Raw genomic sequence first — 22,272 nt, forward strand, 5'->3', positions numbered from 1 at the left:
CGTTGAAAAATTGAAGACTAACAAAATAATCGTTGGTGATGCAATTGTTATGCTCCTATTATCGCAATTCCTAAACTACATATCAAAAATCAGTTTAAAATCAACACTGAATTTTCATACCTGTCAACCTGTACGTTTTTGCCGTACAAAGTACATTTATTATGCATTTTAAGACATGTACGACGTACAAGAAAATCTGTACGGAAAAACGCAAATTTGTCAAGTATGGGTACCATCCGGTATACACCGACTATCACGAAACGGCAAATCAATCAATTCAAACGAGTTCGCCGCGGAAGCCTCTTTCTCAGTTTCGTTGCAAACGAAGCGAGCACTTTGATGCTACTGTGCGCATGCGTCTGCCGCCTAGGGATTTCCCATCATGCATCGTTCCGTGGTAGTTGTGTAGTGAAAGGAAGTCCGTCTCTTTTTCGAGAACTGGCTTTTTCAGCTCAACTCATTAAAGAGAGTTAGCTCTCAAACAGCTCACTTGCTTTGATGCATTATATTACGAATTATTATGATGTATAAAGAAGTAAAGAAAAAAATGAAGTATAAAAGGAGAAAATGAAAAAAGACAGGGTTGTGGTTATCCCTTTAATCAGTATATTAACAACAATAATTTAATGTAGAAAATGAATTAATAATTTGAATAAGAAAATGTATTATTCTACTTAATTATATTTGCATGTATTTTTTCCTTCTACAGTGAACGTCCAAGCTACTTCATTTTTTAACTTTTTTTTATAAACCTCATTCATGTCACGCAACTCAGTATCTCACAACAAAATGTTAATTAACAATTTATATGATACAGCGAAACACTTGTACAATATAACATGTTAAACTACATAAATAAACACGTTTGAAAAAAAATATGGTGTAAGATTATTTTGTATTTTGTAAGGGAGGAGGTTGACAGGTATGAATTTTACTTTTGGGTGGCCATTTGTTATGACGTCAGTCTTAATTTTCCCGCTTTTTGGCTCCGTTGTCATGGAAATTGGTTTCTTACTACCTGAATCGCTAACTAGCGAAAAAAATCGCCTTGTTATCTAATAAAAATGGCAGATATCTTCACCTTAAGAAAGTCAATTCTCTCTTATCTTAACACAAGCGGCGGCCTTAAGAAGCTCGCAAAAGACTGCGAGAACTTCAACGGTAAAGTGAAACTTTAAAATTCGGTACCTAACGCCTAGCCTCTCGGCTAGTTAGCATGAACCAACACCTGGCTTTCGTCTAATTAGCATTTTCCGACACCTAGCCTTTGGCTAATTAGCATTAGCTTTCATTTGCAGACCCAAAGCACAACGAGGCCGTGTACCGCTTTTGTATCACCGTCAACCCTTGTGATGTGACTGAAGTGGACCCTGAACTCGGGGACTGCATTTTGCACAACCCCCGGCGAGCCACCGCGTTGTTTCAGTCTGTAAGGGGACGTAAAAATATTTGACAAGATGGACGCTCATTTCGGTCATTATTTGATCTTTCTCACTCCATCCAGGTATGCTTTGCAGCTATAAAGAAATGGTCACTTGTTGAGAAAATACACACAGAATGCCAGGTAGGAGGAGGGGAAAAATCAAGTCAAAAGCATTGCGATTAGTTGCAAAACCATTTATATTAAATATAACACTAGTAGATTTTCTCCTTTTGGGTGAGATATTGTTAATATTAGAATTTTCCCTATTGTATTTGATAACAACCTAGTGGACATTGTTTACAGTGAGATTACCCGTGGCATTGCTGGATAAAATTTCATTTACATAATAGATTTAAATGCTTGTAATAAAATAAAAAGCCATTTTTTCAAGGCAAGTTGTAAGTCATCAGAATAATAGTGCAATGGAAATGGTGCAAAGACATTAGCAGTAACATTTTGCAAAATATAATTTGAATATGAATGTGCATGACTATCAAAACATTTTAAATGGTGTGATTACGTCCTTTATGTAATGCAATTAAGAAAACTTGCTTTCTGCAATATAACAATTAAAATACTTGGAATATTGTAGGTCATTTGCTAATAATCAGTTTTTTACTACACAGGCGAGATATCTTTTTCAGTCTTGTGTGCTGGTTTAGGGTGGTGATGGCCCTAGGGAAGTGACTGCCCCTGAATGTATGATGTGGCGAGAAACCAAAAGAAATATAAAAAATGTCATGTCTCCTGGTTTTGTTGAGATGAACGTCATTTTGAAGCTGACGCACCTTCCTCCATTTCCTGAGTATGCCTTGGACCTAGCCAGATTTCCTCGCATGCGTCACAACATGAAGCACATACTGATGGAGGGCCTTGTCATTGCTATGACAAAAGTTACGAAATACACTCGTGGGGCCAGGTTCCTCTGCAGTAACGATCATTGCCCTTTCTCAATCGGTAAGGACCTCAGTTTATTTAGATGTGGACAACTTTTAATCCGTCGTCGCTTTAGGATACCACACCATCCGGGTTCACACGCCCGGAGCCACTGAGTCTGCAACGGTGAGGAACGATTTCATCTGCATGGCATGTAATTCGCCTCTCAGAGAGGATGTCAAGTTCAGAGTGTTGGGAGGTGAGAGGGTGAGAGCTCTTTAGGTCTAAAGAAACTTTCATTAATGTATGTGTCTACTTTTGACACAGATAAACAACTGGTGGAATTGATTCATGTGGATTCACTCCGCATCCTCCGTCCCCATTATCAACAGACCTCGCTCAGATACCAGTCGGTCACATTGTTCCTCAGAGGTAATTGCATATAATTTTCATAAAGTGTATACAGTGAAGCAATGCTCTAATGCAGTGATTTTCAACCACTGTGCCGCGACACACTAGTGTGCCGTGAGAGATCATCAGGTGTGCCATGAGAAATTATCCAATGTCACTTTTTGAAATTTAAAATTTTATGAAACATTTATTAATAATTTTCTGCAAATATTATGTCATTGTCAAGTGTATGTGCTGTAAAAACTGGGGATATTACAAATGATATTGCAATTAAACGTACTGTTCAGTGTCATTTTATAACATTTTTGGTTACTGGTGTGCTGCGAAACTTTTCCAATGTAAAAAACATGCCCTGGTTCAAAAAAGGTTGAAAAACACTGCTCTAACGGGCTTCCTTTTATATGGCAATTGATTTGCATTGTGTTCTGGATTCTGATTCGCTAAACGATCTCTCCGATTCTGTAGTTGATGATAACATTATTTGACTGCAGTAGTTATTTGGGGGGAAAAACATTCATACAGTACTTTTATTTAACCAATGTTTGAGCCTGTAAAGGGGCTTATTCTTTGGTTTCAATGTATAATACAGTATTTAACTGTATAATAATTGTTTAAAAAAGGTTTTCTACGGATTTCACCTATCATATGGAGTTTCTTGGAATGCAACCCTATGATAAACAAGGTTTTACTGTATACAGACGCTCCCCTACTTACGACCATTCGACTTACGACAAACTGGTGATACGAACATTTTTTTTTTCAGGATGTCGAAAAATACACAGACATTGCTGTAAGTTAGATTTTGTATTGTGTGCACCTTTTTCCGAGTAGAGGACAGCCCTGTAGTGCTTCTTTCCACCGTGCGATGCTGTGAGAGGTCACATAGCATCCACCCCGAAGAAGAAATCTGGCTTCTACTTCCTAGTTCGTGTGTAAGCATACTGTAGTGAATCTCTAGCGCGCTAAGAACTTTGACATTTTTATTGTTTAATATCTCGTGCATCCATTCAATATGGTTGGTGTAAAGTGTAAAGAAGAGGCGAGCTGTTTCTATTGAAATGAAAGTGGAATAAGAAAGCTTGATGCCATTGAGGAAAATGGTTGGATCACTTTTTTTCGGACACTTTACCACGAAGGAGGAAGGCGCCTTAATCTTGAAGCCCATCTTTCAAAAGTTAGTTAAACCTCACTTTATTTATCTTTTTAGAGCATATTATTAAATGTTTATTTTTTAGTACAAAACTTATACAAGCCTTAAACATACTTGTATAAACCTGAAACATATAAAATATAGCACTGAAGCAACTTCAACCTACGACCGGTCGCGTCTGTATATACGTGAATCAATGTTTTTTTTTCTATTCCTTTTTTTGTTTTTGGTCCAACCTCTACATTTTGATTTAGAAAATTGGTATTGTCGGTAATTTTGTTTGACTGCTTCTCAGCTCAAACTATGCATTGAAAGTGAAAATCATTGAATAAATGCGGCCACATCTCGTTTGTAAGTAGGGCAACGTCTGTATAACAACACAAACCATCCTTTCCAAATGAGACATAACAATGGTAATTGTAATTTGCCTTTTTACCTTACTGCATGTTTCTTGTGGTAATCAATGACAAGGGTGCAATTTATTGAACTATTTTTAAATTACAAAAAAGTTCAACCATGATTTTCTGCACATATACATGCAACGTCAAATAAAACCCTGCAAAACATTACATAAAAATAATCGGATAATAATCAGAACAGGGCCTGGCTGATACAAAATCTGCGTCATTTATATTAAATTATAGATAACATTATTTTCTGGACATTTGGTCACTAAGTATAGGGTGGAATTCAACATCTTGAACATTTCTCCTAAAATTAAAAACAGTGAAAATGATTAATGTGTACATGACAAGTGTGGAAGCTAGTAGTTAATTTGTTCGTTAATGTCCGGAATTTTACTGAAAAACATGAGCAAGGAAAATGATACGTAATCAAAACCAACTTAGGAATTTGCACCCCAGACGCTTAATAATTTGATTTTAATTCTTACTATTTACACAGTCATTTTGGTGGAGTCTGCTCGTTAATATTGTCCGGCCTTCGCTAAATGAAACGCGCGTTGGATTGCAAACTTTGCAGGGGGGGGCGAGTTCAAACAAATAACATGTCTCCGCTTGGCTCGGCGGGGTATTAACGGTTTCTGTCCCCGTACGAGACGCTGTCCAGCTTCTACCCCCAGAGGGTTTAGTAAAACTCAGCAGCCAGAATTAACATATTCTGGAAGCGAATACTCCGGCTTCCAGTTACTTACATGTTAATAAGTGCATGGAGCACTCATTACGACCCGCTCACAGCCGAATCTTTGTTTCTATAAGGGCCTCATGCTTGTTTATCTTGGCGCTGGCCGGTAAGTTATATGAGTTGTTTTATTCCCTTTAGGACTGATTACTTTGTGCCCCTCACCACAGATGAGTTGTGTAACACAATGAGCATCGGCCAGCTCTACAGGGTGATCGGCATACCTGCGCATGTTCACCACTCACCTAACATCACCTGGAGTGTGGAGGCCAACAGCGTCCAACCGTGGGAGCCAGAGTGTAAGACGGCTTCAACAATAAATACAGTAGACCTCCGGGATATAACATCCCTGCCTTACTACATTTTTACTTTACAGTGTGGAATAACATGTTTTTTCCAGTAACTCTTTACAGTATTTCCCCCAATAGGCTTCAACAAATTGTCAATGGCCCAAAAACTTTTCGGTGTACATGACTAGGGTCGTGCCTATTCAAGGTCATATAAAATGCTTGTCTGCTATTGGTTTGCGTCACTACATCCTGAGAATGCTAATATGCGATTAGTTATACAACCTCCAGGGTTCGTATGGGTGCTTGAAATTCTGGAAGATGGTTGAATTTTAATGTTTTGTTTTCAAGGATTGAAAAGTGCCTGAATTTTGGTAGAAGTGCGTGTAAATTCTTGAAATTGTTTCAACGTTTTTCAAAAAGTCTGCCTGAAAATGACGCTGACACTGCTCTCTGGTGGCTTCGCTTTACCATTGCATTTCTTTTACCCCCACAACTAACTGCAGCTGGCATTATATTTGTACAGCATCCAGTCCATTCTTAGGAAGTGATGTCACTTCATAGGACAATGGTCCTATGAAGTGACATCACTCCCTAAGAATTGTCCCCAAGAGAACAGGTGTATGGTACACCTAAACAGGACATTCTGAAATGTGGATTAGTGCAAGGATTATGTATAAATTATAAACATTTATTATGACGCATTCTAAAACTTAGTGTAGTGTTTCTCACATATTACTGCCATATTTTATTTTACACCTATATGGGGAGAGATTTGTCAAATGTATTCATGAATTGTTCAAAATCAACAAAAAAATCGTAAAATGTGCTTGAAATTGGCCATGAATTAGCCTTAACAACCCTGTACCTCCCACTTTCTCTTGTCATTGAGTTCAGGATCTCGTGTGAGTTGTAAAGACTAAGCAGGCCAGTGATAGACTACTGTGTTTCTTGTATTGTATATATTCACTTATCCAAGGCTGCCAGTAATGCTAAAGAGAGAAGTAAAAACATGATAATGATGTAATCAAAGCTTGCGATTCTCAAGGAAGACAAAAAGGCACTATTTTACATATACTGTTTGTAGTACTTCTTATACACTATAATGGTATTTTAAAGTTTAAACCTGGGGGCTTGGAACAAATTACCTTAGGTTTCTATCCTCTACGATACAGGAATTTTACTTCGCAATCCACACCTCAGAACAGAATAATGTACCCTGGTGGCCTTCTGTATTTAATAAAAGCTCAGCTACTGTTGCAAGTTTTCCATGTTAGGCTAAAAATAATAATTTCTCAACATTTTAGATTTTAAGGCCAATTAGAATATGAAATTGTTTTCGTAGCTTCGCATGCAATCAACAGCAAATTCAAGGAGCTGTTCAAGGTCACCAGAGATTCACCTTGGAGGTTCTGCGCCATGGTTGCTCACTACTTCGGTCTGGAGGTGGCTCCTCCGGGCTTCTTTAACACTTTAAAGCTCAGCTTACTGCTCAGCTTGGTGCAGACGGGAGCGGACGCCAAAAACAAAGTCTTCAACTTGGATCTCTTAGTCATCACTGACGACAAACTCGTATTGGCCAGGTAGAAGTGCGATTTTCTTTTGTAAATTGATGGTTGTTTTGCACTTTCAACGCAAATCCATATTCTTCGTTCTCACTCTTATCCTTAAATATATTACTTTATGAATGTTTATATGCATTAATTATATAGCCATACATCAAGAAAACATAGTCATCATAATGCACAAATTGTTTAATTCTTTAGTCAACCCAGTGTTTTAGCTGATTATCAAAGCCACATAAAAGGATAAAACACCACCCAATTTTTTTGCCAGGTTAATGGCATATGCATTGAGTTTGGCACGTCGAGGGGTTCGGCATCCTGCTTCAGGGAAGATGTTCTCATCAATATCCCAGGATGAGCACGGAGCAGGCACTGCCAACATCCATGCTGGTTCCGCCTTGTTGGCCACTGGTGGCATTTGCATGCTTGGAGATTTGGGTGGCTTCAGAAAGGATGCACTGGATGCTATTCAGTCAGGTAGAGTAGTGTTTTTCAACCGATTTTGAGCTAAGGCAGACTTAAGTTTAAATAAGAAATCCCATTGCAACTTATTTAAAGTAATTTATTTTGGTTTATAATCTTGAAATTCATCATTATAAATGTATTGATACGTTATAAAATTTATTAGTTAACCCCTTAATGTTCCGACAGCCTGTCAGTGGGCTGCTCCTCTTTCGATAAACAAATTTGTGTCTACAATGTCACCAGTTACTGAAATCTCAAGGCACATATCATTTGAAATCTTTATCGCTTGGGATTCAAGATATACTCATCACAGAAATATCACAATCAGTCTGAAACAAGACACCTGAGAACTATATAGACGGCATTACTTACCTAAGACGTTGTCTTGCAGCTGTCAAATTCAATGAAAGTACGCGACCATAGCCTTACATCCGCAAGAGCCAAGTGAATACAACTGTGTAAAATATTTACTCCAGAACACACCACAATGCTGACAGTTAAATAGAAATCCGCCTAAAAGCGTGTCTGTGTCAATGGACGTTGCTTCTTGAAATTTGTTAAGTTTTGCTCCAAAACTCCCCTTTAAAATAGACTAATAAAATTATTCCAAAAATGGTTGCATTCTCTCTTTTTGATTGACACCTTTCTTGGCTAGTAAAAGGCCTTTTCACGGTCTACAGCCAGCATTAGCCTATACAGACCTGTTTGGTTAACCGGATATCGCCTCTAAAGGGTCCAAATATCTTCATCCGGTAGTAACCAAACCAATAAAAATTTTATGCCATTTTCCTGTTTTCCATCTAAGATGCTGATGCTACACTCATCTGCAGGCATTTAATTACAAAAAAACAAAAACATTTTATTTCTGTGTGTTCCAACTCAGACTACGCAATGTTAGCAGCACTTGCAGTGATTATTTCAGTTTGTTAAAAAACTTCAGTCTTACCTTTCAATAGAGACCAAAACCGTCCGTATTCGCCAAATGGTTCAAAAACAGCATTCAATTATTATCGGCTATGCCTTGGATTGGAATTTTAGGCGAACTGTACAGGAATGTTAAGGGGTTAATGTACTTATTTCTATATTTGAATTGTCCATACAGCAAATGTATAAATAAATACAAATTAATTTTTAGCTTTTTTTCTGGTAATAAAAAATGAGTGAAATAATTTGCAAATTAAAAAAACATGTAATAAAATGTTTTACTAATTATTATACTTTTTGTTTTTATTCTGCACAAGATCAAATGTGATCATCATACAAAATAATTTATCTGTTGTACTAGTTGAGCAGATAATTTTTGAACATTGAGTATGGAACGAATTATGACAGGTTTTTAATTTGGCTTTTTATAAGTTGGGTTTTTTGGGGGACATTTTTGTGTGCACCCAGATTGAAAAGCACTGTGGTAGAATATTATTTAATATATATCATCTGTTTAAATTTTTATATATATATATATATATATATATATATTATTTATATTTATATTATATGGCGTAATTACTGTGTCAGCTCTCAGCAGCCGCACAGTGTCTGTGTTCATCCCCGCGAAGAAATACGGAGCGGATGCCGACCAGCAGCGTAGCTTTCCTATTTTGTGCGGCTTCTGGGGCCTAATAGACAGCAGTCATCCTTCTCGGCAGTATGGGAGGTCAAACGACTTTTTACTAGGAGCAGCAGTAAGTAAATTTTATTTCAAAACAAGTGTCCTGTGTAAGATTTCTCTTCTCTGGCAGGAAATGGGTGTGTTACCACCAAAGCTAGCAGACAGCTTTGGCCTGGTGGTTCAGTGCAAAGATCACAAAGGTAAGGAGGGAGTTCTTGCACAGGCCGTCCACACCCTCCAACAGGCAGTAAAACCTGGGGAAGACCTCTACCCATCGCGATTTAACTTCTCTTGTCAAGACTACAAGGAGGTAAGGCAACAGAGGAATTGAACATCCCATCATGGCAGATTTTTTTTTTTTTTGCTATCATTGTATTACAAAGTTGGTGGCCTATGCACAAAGCGTGAAAGTGGACCTGAGCCCCAGCGCACAGAAGATGATCCACGGTTACTACATGGCAAGCCGTACAGTCCGCTCACGGAACCATGGTGTCAAGATCTCCGTTGCTTCGATCAATTTGTTGTGAGCAGTTTTATCCGTTTTCCAAACACATTACCCTAAACCAGTGTCGCAGGAAATTGCTCAATATTATCTAAAAAAGCATGCTATATATATATATATATATATATATACTGTAATCTTCCAGTGATTAGCTGAGTAACCAACATTCCTCCATTTTAGTTGTTAGAAGCAAAATATTATTTTTCTTTTTTGAATTATCTGCCCATTGGATAGTACAAGGAAATATGTTAACCAGTGTGGGGCATATTACTTAAACTACTTTTTTAGTTACAACTTCCAAAAAGTACAGTTACTGTATTTTCACAGCCATACGGCGCACGAAATTCTAGTTTTGCATGTGTTCCCTGCCTGTGATGTAAAGCGGTGGATGTAAACCAGCTCGGTGGACTAAGGGTTGGGTGCCTGCCGCGAGACTGGGAGGTCACACGTTTGAGCCTTAGCTAAGTCTTATACTTGCAACCGTTTTGAGGGAAATCTTGTTTTTGTGAGAAAGTTTGCATTTCGAACTAAACGTGCCATGTAGGTGATCTGTGACTTTTATGCATCTCGTGTGCCGCTTGTGCAGACGATGACACGTAAAGATATATGCAATTTGCGGAAGTACTTATACGTGCTAAAGCAGTAAACTGTTAGGTATTAAAAACTCTGCTTTGCCTCCATTGTTTTTAAATATGCACTTGAATGCTGGTCTGTGTAGTGTTAAATACAGAAATAGAAACGGCTACAGAGACTAAGCCTTTTAACACAGTGCGCCCTACAGTCGTGAAAATACGGTAAATACTGAATTTCTTACCATAACAGTAACTATCTGTTACTTTAAAAAGTTGTCAAAGAATCTGAAATTTTCTTAGTATTCAAGTCAGTTGAATAGAGGACAGGTTGTTAATTGTGTTTGTAATATTTGTTGCACCTGAACAGTAAAATGTATCCTACATTGAGATGCACCACAATAATATGATAGAATAAGTGATTTTAGTAAACTGAATCTAATCCTAACAACTCGAGACACTGGCCAAGCAATAAGCAACTGGATTAAATTTTGCTGTGAACAAAATATTAACAGAAAAACAATCAGGTGATTATCCAATCCCCCTACCAACGGGACCCTTACCTTAACAGTTGCGTTACGGTTTACTTGCGAGTGACACCAGAGTAAATACCCATCCACCTCAACAGTCAATTTATTTTAAGTAACACACTCATTTTACTGTCAGCAACTGTAATGGTGTTGTAAATAACGGCAGAAAAGAACACATTGTTACCCCGACACCGTAAATAGCCGACGATGCTGAAAAAGTATCTTAGAAAAACTAGAAATTGAAATAGAAATTTCCTGTATTACTCCAGCCATGTTGGCCACAAATAAATCTTAATACTGCCAATTTAAGCAATGTAAGTTTAGCAATATGAAACAAGTGCAAAAAAATAACTTTCCAATGGAAAGCTAAATAACTAGTAATGAAATTAATGCCTTGGCTCCCAAAAAGGTTGTAGATACGGTTCAAAATTATGTAACTCAATGACCATTTAAAACACTTATCTGCACCTTTGTGATCCACTTGGCAGCTCAAATGGGTCCCCTAATGCTCAATTTCAAATTAAAGTTTCAGATCAAATTCATGTTTTGCAAGAAGTGTTTTCCTTCATTTAGCACATTTATTCACAAGGACATTCTTCCAAAATCCTTATGGTTTGTTGTAACAGGATCTCTTTAGCGGAAGCCCACTGCAAATTAAGCCTGCGACAGAAAGTACTGGAAGAAGACGTTGTGATTGCAGTGCTTCTCTGCGAGAACTCTGTCACACTCAAGCATGGTATGCTTCAACATTTCATGAATGCAGCCCTGCAACCATACTACACTTTCCCTTACAGGGATGTCTGCGCTTATTATCCCACCCAATGCAACATTTCCCGGTGAAACGGGAAATGGTGATAACCTGGTCCAGAGAGACCAGGCCCTGGACCAACTACATCAAGACATTTTACGCTTCATCTATGACTATGCACCACAAGCTGATGCATACATCTCAGAGGAGTAGTGAGTGCATCTACCAACACACAAATTTTGACAGGTACACACGACAACCATAAATGTTTTATAACTGTTTATTTAACAGAATGACATTTAAAAAACATTTGGAAAGTTGAGGCAGCCTCTCCTTATGCATACCTGATCAGCTTATCTGTAAAAAAGAAACAAATAGTCACATTTCAAAATGCAAGGCTTTTAATGTCAACACTATTCCACTTTTGCACAAAGAAATCAGTAGTCACAGTCATCATCATCAAATTGTCATGATGGGTAAACGGCGAATTGGTAAACTCATTTTCAAGTTTGGACAAATTGTACAAGGATTTAAATAAACATTTCACTTACTTTTAAGTGCAAAAACCAAACATCCAATTTAGAATTACAGCAGTAGTACCCATTCCTATCCTTCTAGGCGCTAGGGATTTGGGGGTTAGAATTTGGAGGTTTGGTCACCTTTTAACTCCCAACAACTGGTACTGCAACACATCTGTTGGATTTAGCAAGGGGGCTGATTATATGAAAATGACCCTTACCGCAAACTAACTTTGCCTCAAAACCATAACCCACCCGGGTAACAGCCAGTTTCTATCAGCATTAACCAACCCAAACACACAGGCTGATGTGCATTGTTTGTACATTTATGGTTTATCACCCTAGAAATGAATGATATAAGTTGTTTTAACCATAACCAGCATTTACATTAAATAATGATACTTTTAGAGACAGAAGGATCAAAAATGGCAATCTATATCAAACCAGCACTTTAGTATAGTGATAAAATCAAACCGTGAATAAAGCAATTTATATTATAGCAATATCGTCTCATTCCCAACATCACTCATAGAATGTTACAGCACTCCAGCAGGACAGTCGAAAGCAGGGGTCTCAAGATGCAGTCCACAGGTTAACCGTTTAACATTAAATCTTTATAGATTTGATTTAATGTAGAAATTTGAGACCACTTAACTGTTCTTAATCAGAGCTGTTCTTGCAGAATACCTGATTTAACAGTTTCACCAAGACCATAACTCCAAATGCCCTAGGAGGTCCAGGGCCAAAAATTAAAATACTGGAATATAAATGTCAGCGCGGGAGACAAATTTAGATTTTATTGATATTGGTGGCTCTGAAGCAGAATATTACATATCACTTTAGATTATGCGCAAAAAAACTAATAATTTATTCTTGCATTTCATACCGCATTTGTTGTTGCACTGAAAGGATTATAGTTTTACTTTACATATTGTGCAATTTATTTCAGGAATTCTGTGTTTCTTGAAATTAGTTACTTAATATAAACATTGAAAGTTTATATCGTTCGATGCAGATTAATAAATTAATGCCATAGCGATTGCATTATGCAACTCAATCAATCTCCAAATCACCCAACAAGGTTATTTTGATTTACTTCAGTTATATTTGTTATAATTTAAGAATATTTTTATTACAAGTTAATGAAGCCCCAGTGGAGCCCAATCACACCCTGGCGAGTTTTTATATGAAATGGGAAACACTGCAATATTTGCGACGCGGTACTCATCTAGATGCACAACTTATTAAAACCAAGACCACTAGTAGAGGAAAATATCTGGACATTTTCTTACCAGGATGAAGCAAGCCTTCTGGTTTACAGTCCGTAAAATCGCCACATATATCCTAAAGAAACAAATTTCAGTCTCAATGTGTTTGCTTCAGGTCATCAATTGATTGCTTTTATATCAAGCCAGTCAGTTGTCGTAGTGTCATCACTTAAATGTATGATGGGTAAACGGCGAAAACGGTAACTCATCATTGGCACTCATGGGAAAACAGTTTTCGCAAGATACATTGAACTTACCAAAGAAACTGCTAGGCATCACAGCTGAACACCTGTAGTGATAAAAGGGAGAAGCGATTAATCACCACCATAGTCAATTATGAATAATTCATGTTTAAAAATATTTCCAATCTTGCAGGAAGCATCAGTTTATCACAGTCTCACCACTTGTTTGTCTGACGGGTAAACGGCAAAAATGTGAAATCATCATTTCATGCTGCAAGAGTGGCAATAATTTCAGCTTTACCTTTTTTATACTGCTTGTGGTAGCTGAAGTTTGAAAAAAAAAAAAAAAAAAATAATAATAATAATAAAAAATAATTAAAACAAAACATGCCAATGAAATAAGTCCCTAGTGGAAAAATTAACTATTCAGTTTACAGTAGACCCTCAAGTATTTCTTACAGTTCCCACCTCAAAAGGGATGTCATAGCTCGGGAGTCTGCCGTACTAATTACTCCCTAAAGTGGGGCCTACTGGTGCACATGAGTTTTCCAATACAAATGATGGATCACCCAAAGGTCAAAGTGCACGCTACGACACAGCATGGGAACACAAATGTCTGATGTCGAAGGTTCAAAGGCAGGTCAGCACCTGTGCCGCAACCTTTCATCCACTCCTCGTAATAATAGCCGAGGTCACGTCCCCTTTACACACCTACAAATCATACTCATCTGTCTATCCAAATGATTAATTACTTCTTGATGGTCACCTTTATCCCACACTTGACCTAGATATGTCGTTTGAGTGTACTTCATAAGTCAACCTCAGCCTAATGTCCCCGCTTTTAATAACTGCAATTCCCCTTCTTCACGGCCAAATTCAAGCACAGGTATTCCAAACTCTACAGTGCTAGTGGGAGAATAGGCCGGGGTGAATCATTAATAATGCAGAGATTTGTGATTTACATGAGTTTGATAATTTTGCATGTGCAACTGTCAGGACATGATGTCAAGATGTTAATCTGTAAATAAACAACGGGGTAGACTGCTGGAAGTGTAAATTTCCCCCTACGGGGATGAATAATGATCTATTTATCTAGACAAATCATATATATATATATATATATTATATATAGGTGTTGAGTAACAATGTCGCACATTTCCAAAACAAAGCTTACACTTTCGATTGCAAAACATTCCTCATTTTAATGTACCACCGATAATAAAAAAAAAAAAAAGCTGTAGCACGACAGTTAGCTTGGCTACCACGTGGAAGACTAGTAAAACTAAGCAACGTTAAAAAAAAGAAAAAAAAAACAGATTAATGTTACTGTGACAGCTAGGCAGTGATTATTTAGAAGATAGCCCTGGATTAGAATTCGTAAATAGCTAGACAAAAACGATTTGACAAAATGCGATACCACACACTGTGAAACACAAGACGATCAATTTCTCATGATTCGTTTTTGTCTAGCTATTTACGATTAATAATCCAGGTCTATCTTTAAATATCCACGGCCTGTCCATCACAATCACATTAATCTGCTTAAAGTTTTTTTTAACGTTAGTTTTGCAAGTCTTCCACGTGGTAGCCAAGCTAACTGCCGTGCTGAAGCTAACCGAAGTTTAATAATGTGCAGAAACATTTGCTACTATAAACCATGCCATGTTATTTTTCCACTCACCTCTTTAGAAAGTACTTCATTTAGTTGATGGATTCTTGCAAAATCATAATTTGGTCGCCACGATGCGAGCAAAGTGCCTCCACGTCCTGCGCCGTTCGTTTTCCCGTCCAAAAAGGGAGAGTTGAAGGAGACTTCCGTTCATGCGTAGTACGACTCAGCACGGTGCGCAAAAATCGGCTTGAACGTTAGGAAAAATTAACTACAAATTGTAAAATAAAACATTAAATTATTACACGGTAAATTACATGTTTTTTAAAATTAGTACCCAAGTACACACTGTGCATTTTAAAAATAAATCTATTTGAAAATGTATACATTGCAATAACTTATCGAAGGAGCTGGTGGGTGGGTGATTGGTTCCCTTAACCACTAGGGTTGTAGGGGCACAATTTCCTGTGGTGTGTCTTAGGTAAGTACAGACTATCCCTCTCCAGGCCAACAAATGTTCCACCGGAACCCGAGACCCTCTTGTTTAATTAAAAACTGGAAAGAAATTACTCACTGCATCCATTGGTGGTGCAAAAATCAACATGAAAACCCTTTTTAATTTTGCTCTTAGTGTCAGATGTTTCCATGTGATTCAAATTCACCTTTGAATGAAATCATTGTGTGTCTTTTTTAATTATTTAAGCGCTTTTAATGTGTAACTTTCAACATGCTTTACAACAATATTATAAGATTTAGAGCATCATAGTATTTTGGGAATTACACAAATTTTAAACTTGTAACTTTTTAATATCATTTTGACTCTTTGCCAGAAAGAAGTGTATTCTGTACTCGTTTGGAAGACACATACTATATTGTAAAATAATTCTCATTAGAATTATTTAAACAACAACAAGGGTAAAAATCCCTATTTGAAAACTGATCCAATAAATGACGACCCACTTTCCAGTCATTATTGTTCTTTACTTCGTTTAAATATATATATAATTGCATCATCTTTTCAAACAGTTCAACTTTTAATTCACAACACTTTTTTCTGGCATGCGCATGCACAGAGAGAACAGGATCCCTCCTGTTAACACAAGTCTGAGAGCCCCCCTATTGTTGCCCCTTTGACAGAACACTTCACATGACGGATGTTAAGTTATTCACAAATGCATTTTAGTGCAAATATTTCGAGCTGAAAGCATGACCGGCTTGTTATTATGATGACCAAAGATCTACTTGCGGTGCACAATGCAAACACAACTCAAATGACAACACTGAGTAAAAACACATCACAGCATATATTAATTTACTCAACCCCCTTTTTCGATACTGTACTGTGGAATTAACCTGTCTCTTAGCACCTCTCATACAAATTTGGGATGCTTTACTTGGAACTGGATGATGTTGATGACGATGGGCCTTGGTTCTCAGATTCTGCAGGATTGTTTAGGAAATGGCCGCTCGCTCCCACGTACAGTCTGGACCTCATCGGCCATTTCTGTTATGTGATATTGAAACAATTTACATTAGACCAGGCGTTGCCAACCTTTTTGAAGCTGAGAACTACCAATTGTTTTGCTGATTAGGACAAAAACTTATTGTGTTATTATGATGAATAAAGTATCTATCTATCTATTATTATGTTATTACCAGGTTGATATTATTATAAGTATGGTTAAAATAGGCCCAGTCTACCACTAAAATGTCTGCAAAGACAGAGTGGTTTACATTCATAAATTATTAAAAATATTTTTTTAATAGTTTATTTAAAGGAGCTGATCATGTCAATGATTTCTCATGCCAGTTAGAAATCAAGTTTCCTAGGAAATCACTATGACCCGAGACCAGTGGACTATTTTCAGGACCGGTCCTTGTGGACTATGCCTGTGATCCCTACATTGGATGTCGCACATACAAAACACTTAGACAAAATAATTTTATATTACTGTTATTTACAATTTATCCCAATATCGTGATATGTAACACTGTTTTTACACAACATATGGAATGACAGAGAGCTAGAGCAACACCAGTTCAGTATAAAATATAATATAAAGAATATAAATAAAAAGTTATACTATAAATGTGTTAAATTAGTATTCATGGGTGTGGAGTGTAGTTTATCTAACTATATTCATCTCGTTATAGAAAAGGTTACAAAAGCTGTTTTGAAATAATATTTACTGTATTCAATATTACATTCCTTTCAAGCTAATACAACCCGTATAGAGACATCTCCTTACTTCCGCAAAAATCGTTTTTGAATAAATGCATATTTTTTCCTGAGTGCATTTGATTAATAGAAAACGATTATTTCTGTAAATTATAGTCTCTGATGTTTAAATGGAGTTGAGAAATAGATACTGGTCCCGAGTACAAATTCCTTTGAAAAAGCACCTGTTAATGCTACTCGGCTATTGCCAGTTTTTAAGCAATTCTAATGTGCTATTGAAAGCTTTATTGAAGGAATCAAAATGAACATATTCAAATATTCATATGGCAGTTCCATCCCTAGAATAAACAGAATATAGCAATAACAAATTTTATAATGTAAAACATAGAAATGTTCATTTTACATGAGCACATTTCTATTTACTTTAACAAACCTTGCACAATAATTATAACACAATGAAGACATTCTTATAGATAGATATAGATCAAAGCGGCGCTGCCACGAGCGGCTCCCTTTTCCAGCAGCTGCCCTATTGTTTTATTGTCTGCTCCTATCTTCGGTGTTTTTTCTTCCCGTTTTGACAACTACACTATGGATTACTTCTATCCTATGGACATCGGTTTTAACGCACAAGAAATGCGTGTATTCAAGGAATTTCAACTCCTTGCCCTGAAAAATTCTCGTGCCGGCGTGATGAAGGGGCCTATCGTGGAGGAAAAGCCGGAGCTAGCGAAGCGGCTAGCGGCGTTATAAGTCTTCGGTACCATCCGTAATCATGGTAAATGCGAACTCACGACCAAATAAGATCATCGAGTGCTGGTGGAAAACATCGAAGCGCACAGGGAGCGCAGTTGCTGTGTTTTGCGGAAACGTGGCTCACGTTTAGCATTCCGGACGCTAACGTGTAGCCACCCGGAGCAATCCGGCTTCAACGCCGCTAAACAGAGACGCGAAAGCCGGGGGGAATCGGAGAGGAGGCGGACTTGCTAACACGAGGTGGTGTATCCCTGGATTTTCACAAAGAAAGGTTTTCCATCTGCCGCAGGGATGTCGAATTTTTGGACTGGCGTGACGTCATCCACTTCGCTACAAGCACCCCTAGGGCATCATGGTTATCTGTTATTAAACAACGGGGTAGACTGCTGGAAGTCTGAATTTCCCTACGGGGATGAATAAAGTATCTATCTATCTATCTATCTATCTTCTTATGAATAGTTAAATATTTGTTATTGGTGAACATTTTATGGTATGAATATTTTTCAAATGTTTGCAACTCTCTTAAAAAAGGGGTCACCAAACCAGTAGCTAAGAACACAGACGGGTTCTGAAAATACTGTGGGTCAGTGGGATTTTCTAGGCAATTTGACAAATCAATGTCATGATCAGTTTCTTTAAATACATAAATTATTTCAAAATAGCCTATAAGTTGTACATGTAAATAACAAAGTGTCCTTTTACAAGGCAGATGTTATAGTGGCTGACTGAGCCTATTTCAGCCCTACTTCTAATACTGTCAACCTGGTAATCACATAGTAATAACATAAGTTGTTATATAGGAATCCGTATGGAATGAATGTTTTCTTAATGTATGGAACTATTCATAAGAAGAGTCACCAACATGGTGTCCGTGGTGGCTAAGAACAGTAGAGAAGCCTGAAAAAAGCTCATGTGTGATGAGTCACTGCGATTTTCTGGGAAATTTGAGAAATCATCGTCACAGTGTCTTTAAAAACATACATTATTCCAAAATTATTTTTACAAATATACTATAATTTATATATGTAAATCGCCAAGTGCCATTATACGAGGCAGATGTTTCAACGGTTGATATGTTGTTGTTGTATAGGAATGCATATGGGATGACTAGTTTCTAAATGTGCCTAAATCTCCTTAACAGTGATGTCACATGTGACTGGTTATTGTAATTTCCAAGAAATATTTAGAAATCATGAACACAGTGTCTAAAAAACATACAGTATTTTATAAAAGAATCTCTTTTATACTAGCCTATACTTCAAAAACATATACCACCCAGTTCCCTTATACAAGGCAGATGTTTTAGTGGTTGACTGAGCCTATTTTAACCTTATTTCTGATCATTGCAACCCTCTAATAACAAGGTAATATATTGGTAAGTTGATATAGGACTGCATATATCACACCTGTCTACCTATACGTTTTCCCCATCATATATATGTGTTTTGATCATTTCAAATTGTGTTCACTGTATAACACTTTTTGTATGGAAATAAAAAAAAATATTATGTATAAGCACCACTGAATTTGGTGCAAGAGGGGAAATAATGAAATATTCTTAAATAGCTGTGTTATTTTTTTGGTAAATTAACCTTGTTTATACTAATTATTTTTGTTTTTATCCTACATAGTCCGTCTTGCTGCTGCGTTGTGTTTGTGAGGTTTATTATTGCAATCATTAATAAAAGGAGCAAATGGCTGAGGTTGACAGGCGTGAATCAGTAACAAAAAAAAAGTTGCTCTCAGCTTCAAAAAGGCTGGTGACACCACCACTATGATAACAGAATTATGAATCAAGGAATGAAGATGAATAAAAAGTCGTTGACCGACCTTAACCGGGTGCAGGTATCCTTCCCCTTTGAGCGAGTTTAATGCCTCCGCCTGCCTCCCGCTGTCTCCTTCGTCTTCCTGCAGAGTTCGGGTTAAGTGTGCGATGTAGGTGGTGGCCAGGATCAGAACATCCAGTTTGGACAACTTAGTGTCTGGCGGCACCGAAGGAAGCGTCCGTTGAAGCTCCAGAAAAGCGTTGCGCAGCGTCTGCACGCGGCTCCTCTCCCGGGCTGCGTTGGCCGCCGCAGGACGCCCCCTGCCGACCAGGCCGACATCCGCTTGCTGTTGCAGCGGCCCACGGCCTGCAGGACTGGAGCCCGGGCTGTTGTCGTCGTCGTCATCCGCCGCCGTTACGGAGCGTCTTCCGCTGTCCATCCGGTGCGTCTGCCGCCCAACCATCTTTCTAACCTTTCAAGTTATGTAGAGGCCACAAATTGTTACGTATACTCACTGTTAAATAGGGAAATAAAGAAAAACATTACATACCAAATTCTACAATTCCAAATATGACACAGAAAGGCATTTTTAAAATGTATACTGTAGTGTGACGGAAATGTAAAACTACTTAATTTGGCTGAGTTTAAAAAAGAAACTGATTGCCAACCCTCTAGAGTTGATTACACCGTTTACAAATAGATTACTGTACCCCTTGTATTTAATTGCACCTACTTTATATATTTAAAATGTACGTAAAAATAGTATTAAAACGTTTTTTTTCCTCTAGAAATCTTTCCTGGTTACATTTGACTGTTAAATATTGAAGTAATATGTTTTGGTATTCTGACAAGTTTCCTTCCATTTAAAAATAAAGGCAGAACTGTTTTGATAGTTCGTGGCATGAATGTTTGAATATATATATTTTTTAAACCTTGTGTTGTCCTATTTTAAGGACCATATTTTACTTTCTATACAGCTTGCATAGAAATGTGAATAAAAACATTTATTTTTTCTACCAATCTAGGAAGTCATAACATTTAAAGTAAAAATATTACCCAGGGGATTTTTTTTCTGGGTTTTTCAAGTTATTTCCAGGGACCATTATTTGCATCTTTTTGTAATGCCTACTGATGATAATCTAAAGACATACAAAGGTTATTCCATTCAAAAAAGTTTATATAGGTTTGACCTGGATGTTTTATTAGATACATATTTTATTTAAGTAATTTACAGGAACAAGAATATGTACATTTTATATTGCCACTAATGAAATCTAAGATTATACAATGGCATTGATTATAATAACATGTTTCCTTTATTTTTTATTAAAAATTGGCTAGTTTAATTTGATATTGAATCTTTTGAGAAAATATATCAAAATTGATATTTATAACCTTTTTACTTCACTGGCATGCAACTGAAAGTACTGTATAAAAAAAAGTTAAAATCCCACCCTTTTCTCCCCACACATCCCGGAACGTTATATACAGACACACAGAATTTGGAAAAGTAAACAAAAGATGAATAAAATATATATAATCCAGCTTTAATGATGACAAGCATGACATGACCTTAGCCAGTAATATAAACACGGCAATAATTACATTTTTAATCTTTAAAATAAACCAACAATTTAACTAACAAACATAACCGTGGCATGGGTCAGTTTGACCCACAGTAAAATGTTATTTTCCAACACAATATAAAACCATTTATAATTCGAAATGGGCCAACTTTCTTTACATATCGAGTTATATGAAGCATAACGTATTTTTCATTGAAAACTTGACACAAAACTGACATAAAACAGTGGGTCAATTAAACCCCTAATGTAACCCAATGGTTAAGAAAATACATTTTGCATCAAAAAAAAGTGTCAAGCTCACCTTAAGTTCACCGAGCGGGTGTCATTAAGTCTGTTGGGATGCACTATGTGGTGATGATATACTGTATGCCAATGGCTCAATTTGACCCCTAGCATAACAAAATGGTACAGAAAATCCATTTAGAATAAACAAAAATGTACAAAACTCACCTTTTGTTCTCCGAATGGATGTCATTAAGTCTACATAACCCCTCTTGGAAAACCCGCCTGGATTTCACATACTAATTTTTGGTCGTTCTCTCGCCTCTCTCCTTCTCGAGTCGCCTTCCCTTTTCCCACAGTGGCTTCTTGGGGGCCTTAGCCCAACTCTTATTGGCTGTCTAGGAAGGCCAATCAGAAAACGGGCCCCCTTTTTTTTCTTGGAGGATGAAAGGCCCGTCCATCAAAAGGCTTCTCGCAGTAGACCGTGAAAACAAGCTGAAAAGGTGATATGAAGGGGAAAAAAGTTTTTGGGCCGCAATCACAGTGAGGAAATTCTCTCGAGGTTTCCTAATGAAACACTCTTGGGAAGGCTTATAAATTACAGCAATTAGTCAGGAAAGGGATTGTTGGAAAGTATCAAGTAAGTTTAGGGTCATTTTACGATTCTTAGATGCATTCCGATGTGAACAAATCTGAATCGAATCATAAATGTTCATATATAGAATAGAATAGAGAATAGAATATACCTTTATTGTCATTGTTACAAAATGGATAGATTTTAAAACTGTGTTAAATGACAAAAAATATGGAATAAACAGGGGGGAACTCAGAACAGATTTTGTTTCTGACAGAACAATTTAAGCGGGTACGCATGCTTGCGCAGGTGGCTTAAGACAAATAGACTTATTAAA

At 37.2% G+C, this 22,272-nt stretch overlaps 2 protein-coding genes and 1 long non-coding RNA gene across 5 annotated transcripts; 1 reads left to right on the forward strand and 2 right to left on the reverse strand.

The window, feature by feature from the left end:
* The first annotated feature begins 981 nt into the window (after positions 1-981).
* On the forward strand, positions 982-20,524 carry mcmdc2 (minichromosome maintenance domain containing 2). Its single transcript, XM_088322294.1, has 15 exons — positions 982-1,161; positions 1,299-1,429; positions 1,505-1,564; positions 2,185-2,380; positions 2,436-2,558; positions 2,627-2,731; positions 5,171-5,299; positions 6,633-6,870; positions 7,124-7,329; positions 8,833-8,999; positions 9,057-9,236; positions 9,310-9,449; positions 11,154-11,263; positions 11,322-11,521; positions 19,702-20,524. The coding sequence occupies exons 1-14, from the start codon at positions 1,065-1,067 to the stop codon at positions 11,486-11,488; spliced, it is 2,049 nt and encodes a 682-aa protein (XP_088178420.1). The 5' UTR covers positions 982-1,064; the 3' UTR covers positions 11,489-11,521; positions 19,702-20,524.
* Positions 11,540-15,083, reverse strand: LOC148348463 (uncharacterized). Its single transcript, XR_015847601.1, has 4 exons — positions 14,925-15,083; positions 13,319-13,350; positions 13,086-13,137; positions 11,540-11,632 (listed from the first exon to the last, which is right to left on the reverse strand). It is a non-coding gene; the product is annotated as an uncharacterized LOC148348463 (long non-coding RNA).
* On the reverse strand, positions 15,809-22,242 carry tcf24 (transcription factor 24). Of its 3 annotated transcripts, none has more exons than XM_088322298.1 (3): positions 21,590-22,242; positions 19,618-20,025; positions 15,809-16,356 (listed from the first exon to the last, which is right to left on the reverse strand). In XM_088322298.1, the coding sequence occupies exons 2-3, from the start codon at positions 20,014-20,016 to the stop codon at positions 16,243-16,245; spliced, it is 513 nt and encodes a 170-aa protein (XP_088178424.1). In that variant the 5' UTR covers positions 20,017-20,025; positions 21,590-22,242; the 3' UTR covers positions 15,809-16,242. The 3 variants fall into 3 exon arrangements, with proteins under 3 accessions (XP_088178424.1, XP_088178425.1, XP_088178426.1); XM_088322299.1 differs by lacking the exon at positions 21,590-22,242 and adding an exon at positions 21,441-21,564; XM_088322300.1 differs by lacking the exon at positions 21,590-22,242 and having other exon boundaries at positions 19,618-20,235.
* Positions 22,243-22,272: the final 30 nt, after the last annotated feature.

The sequence above is a fragment of the Urocampus carinirostris genome, chromosome 18 (genome assembly GCF_059441175.1).
Source record: "Urocampus carinirostris isolate Australia breed hairy pipefish chromosome 18, RoL_Ucar_1.0, whole genome shotgun sequence".
In the NCBI taxonomy this organism is placed as follows: Eukaryota; Metazoa; Chordata; class Actinopteri; order Syngnathiformes; family Syngnathidae; genus Urocampus; species Urocampus carinirostris.

What these genes read in the sequence shown, in the direction of transcription:
- mcmdc2 (XM_088322294.1), top strand. Translation starts at nt 1,065, where the DNA reads ATGGCAGATATCTTCACCTTAAGAAAGTCAATTCTCTCTTATCTTAAC. An exon ending in TCATTGCCCTTTCTCAATCG is followed by an intron (nt 2,381 to 2,435) that starts GTAAGGACCTCA and finishes TCGTCGCTTTAG; the next exon opens with GATACCACACCATCCGGGTT. An exon ending in CTTGTCAAGACTACAAGGAG is followed by an intron (nt 9,237 to 9,309) that starts GTAAGGCAACAG and finishes TGTATTACAAAG; the next exon opens with TTGGTGGCCTATGCACAAAG.
- tcf24 (XM_088322298.1), bottom strand. Translation starts at nt 20,016, where the DNA reads ATGGTTGGGCGGCAGACGCACCGGATGGACAGCGGAAGACGCTCCGTA. An exon ending in GATACCTGCACCCGGTTAAG is followed by an intron (nt 16,357 to 19,617) that starts GTCGGTCAACGA and finishes ATCACATAACAG; the next exon opens with AAATGGCCGATGAGGTCCAG.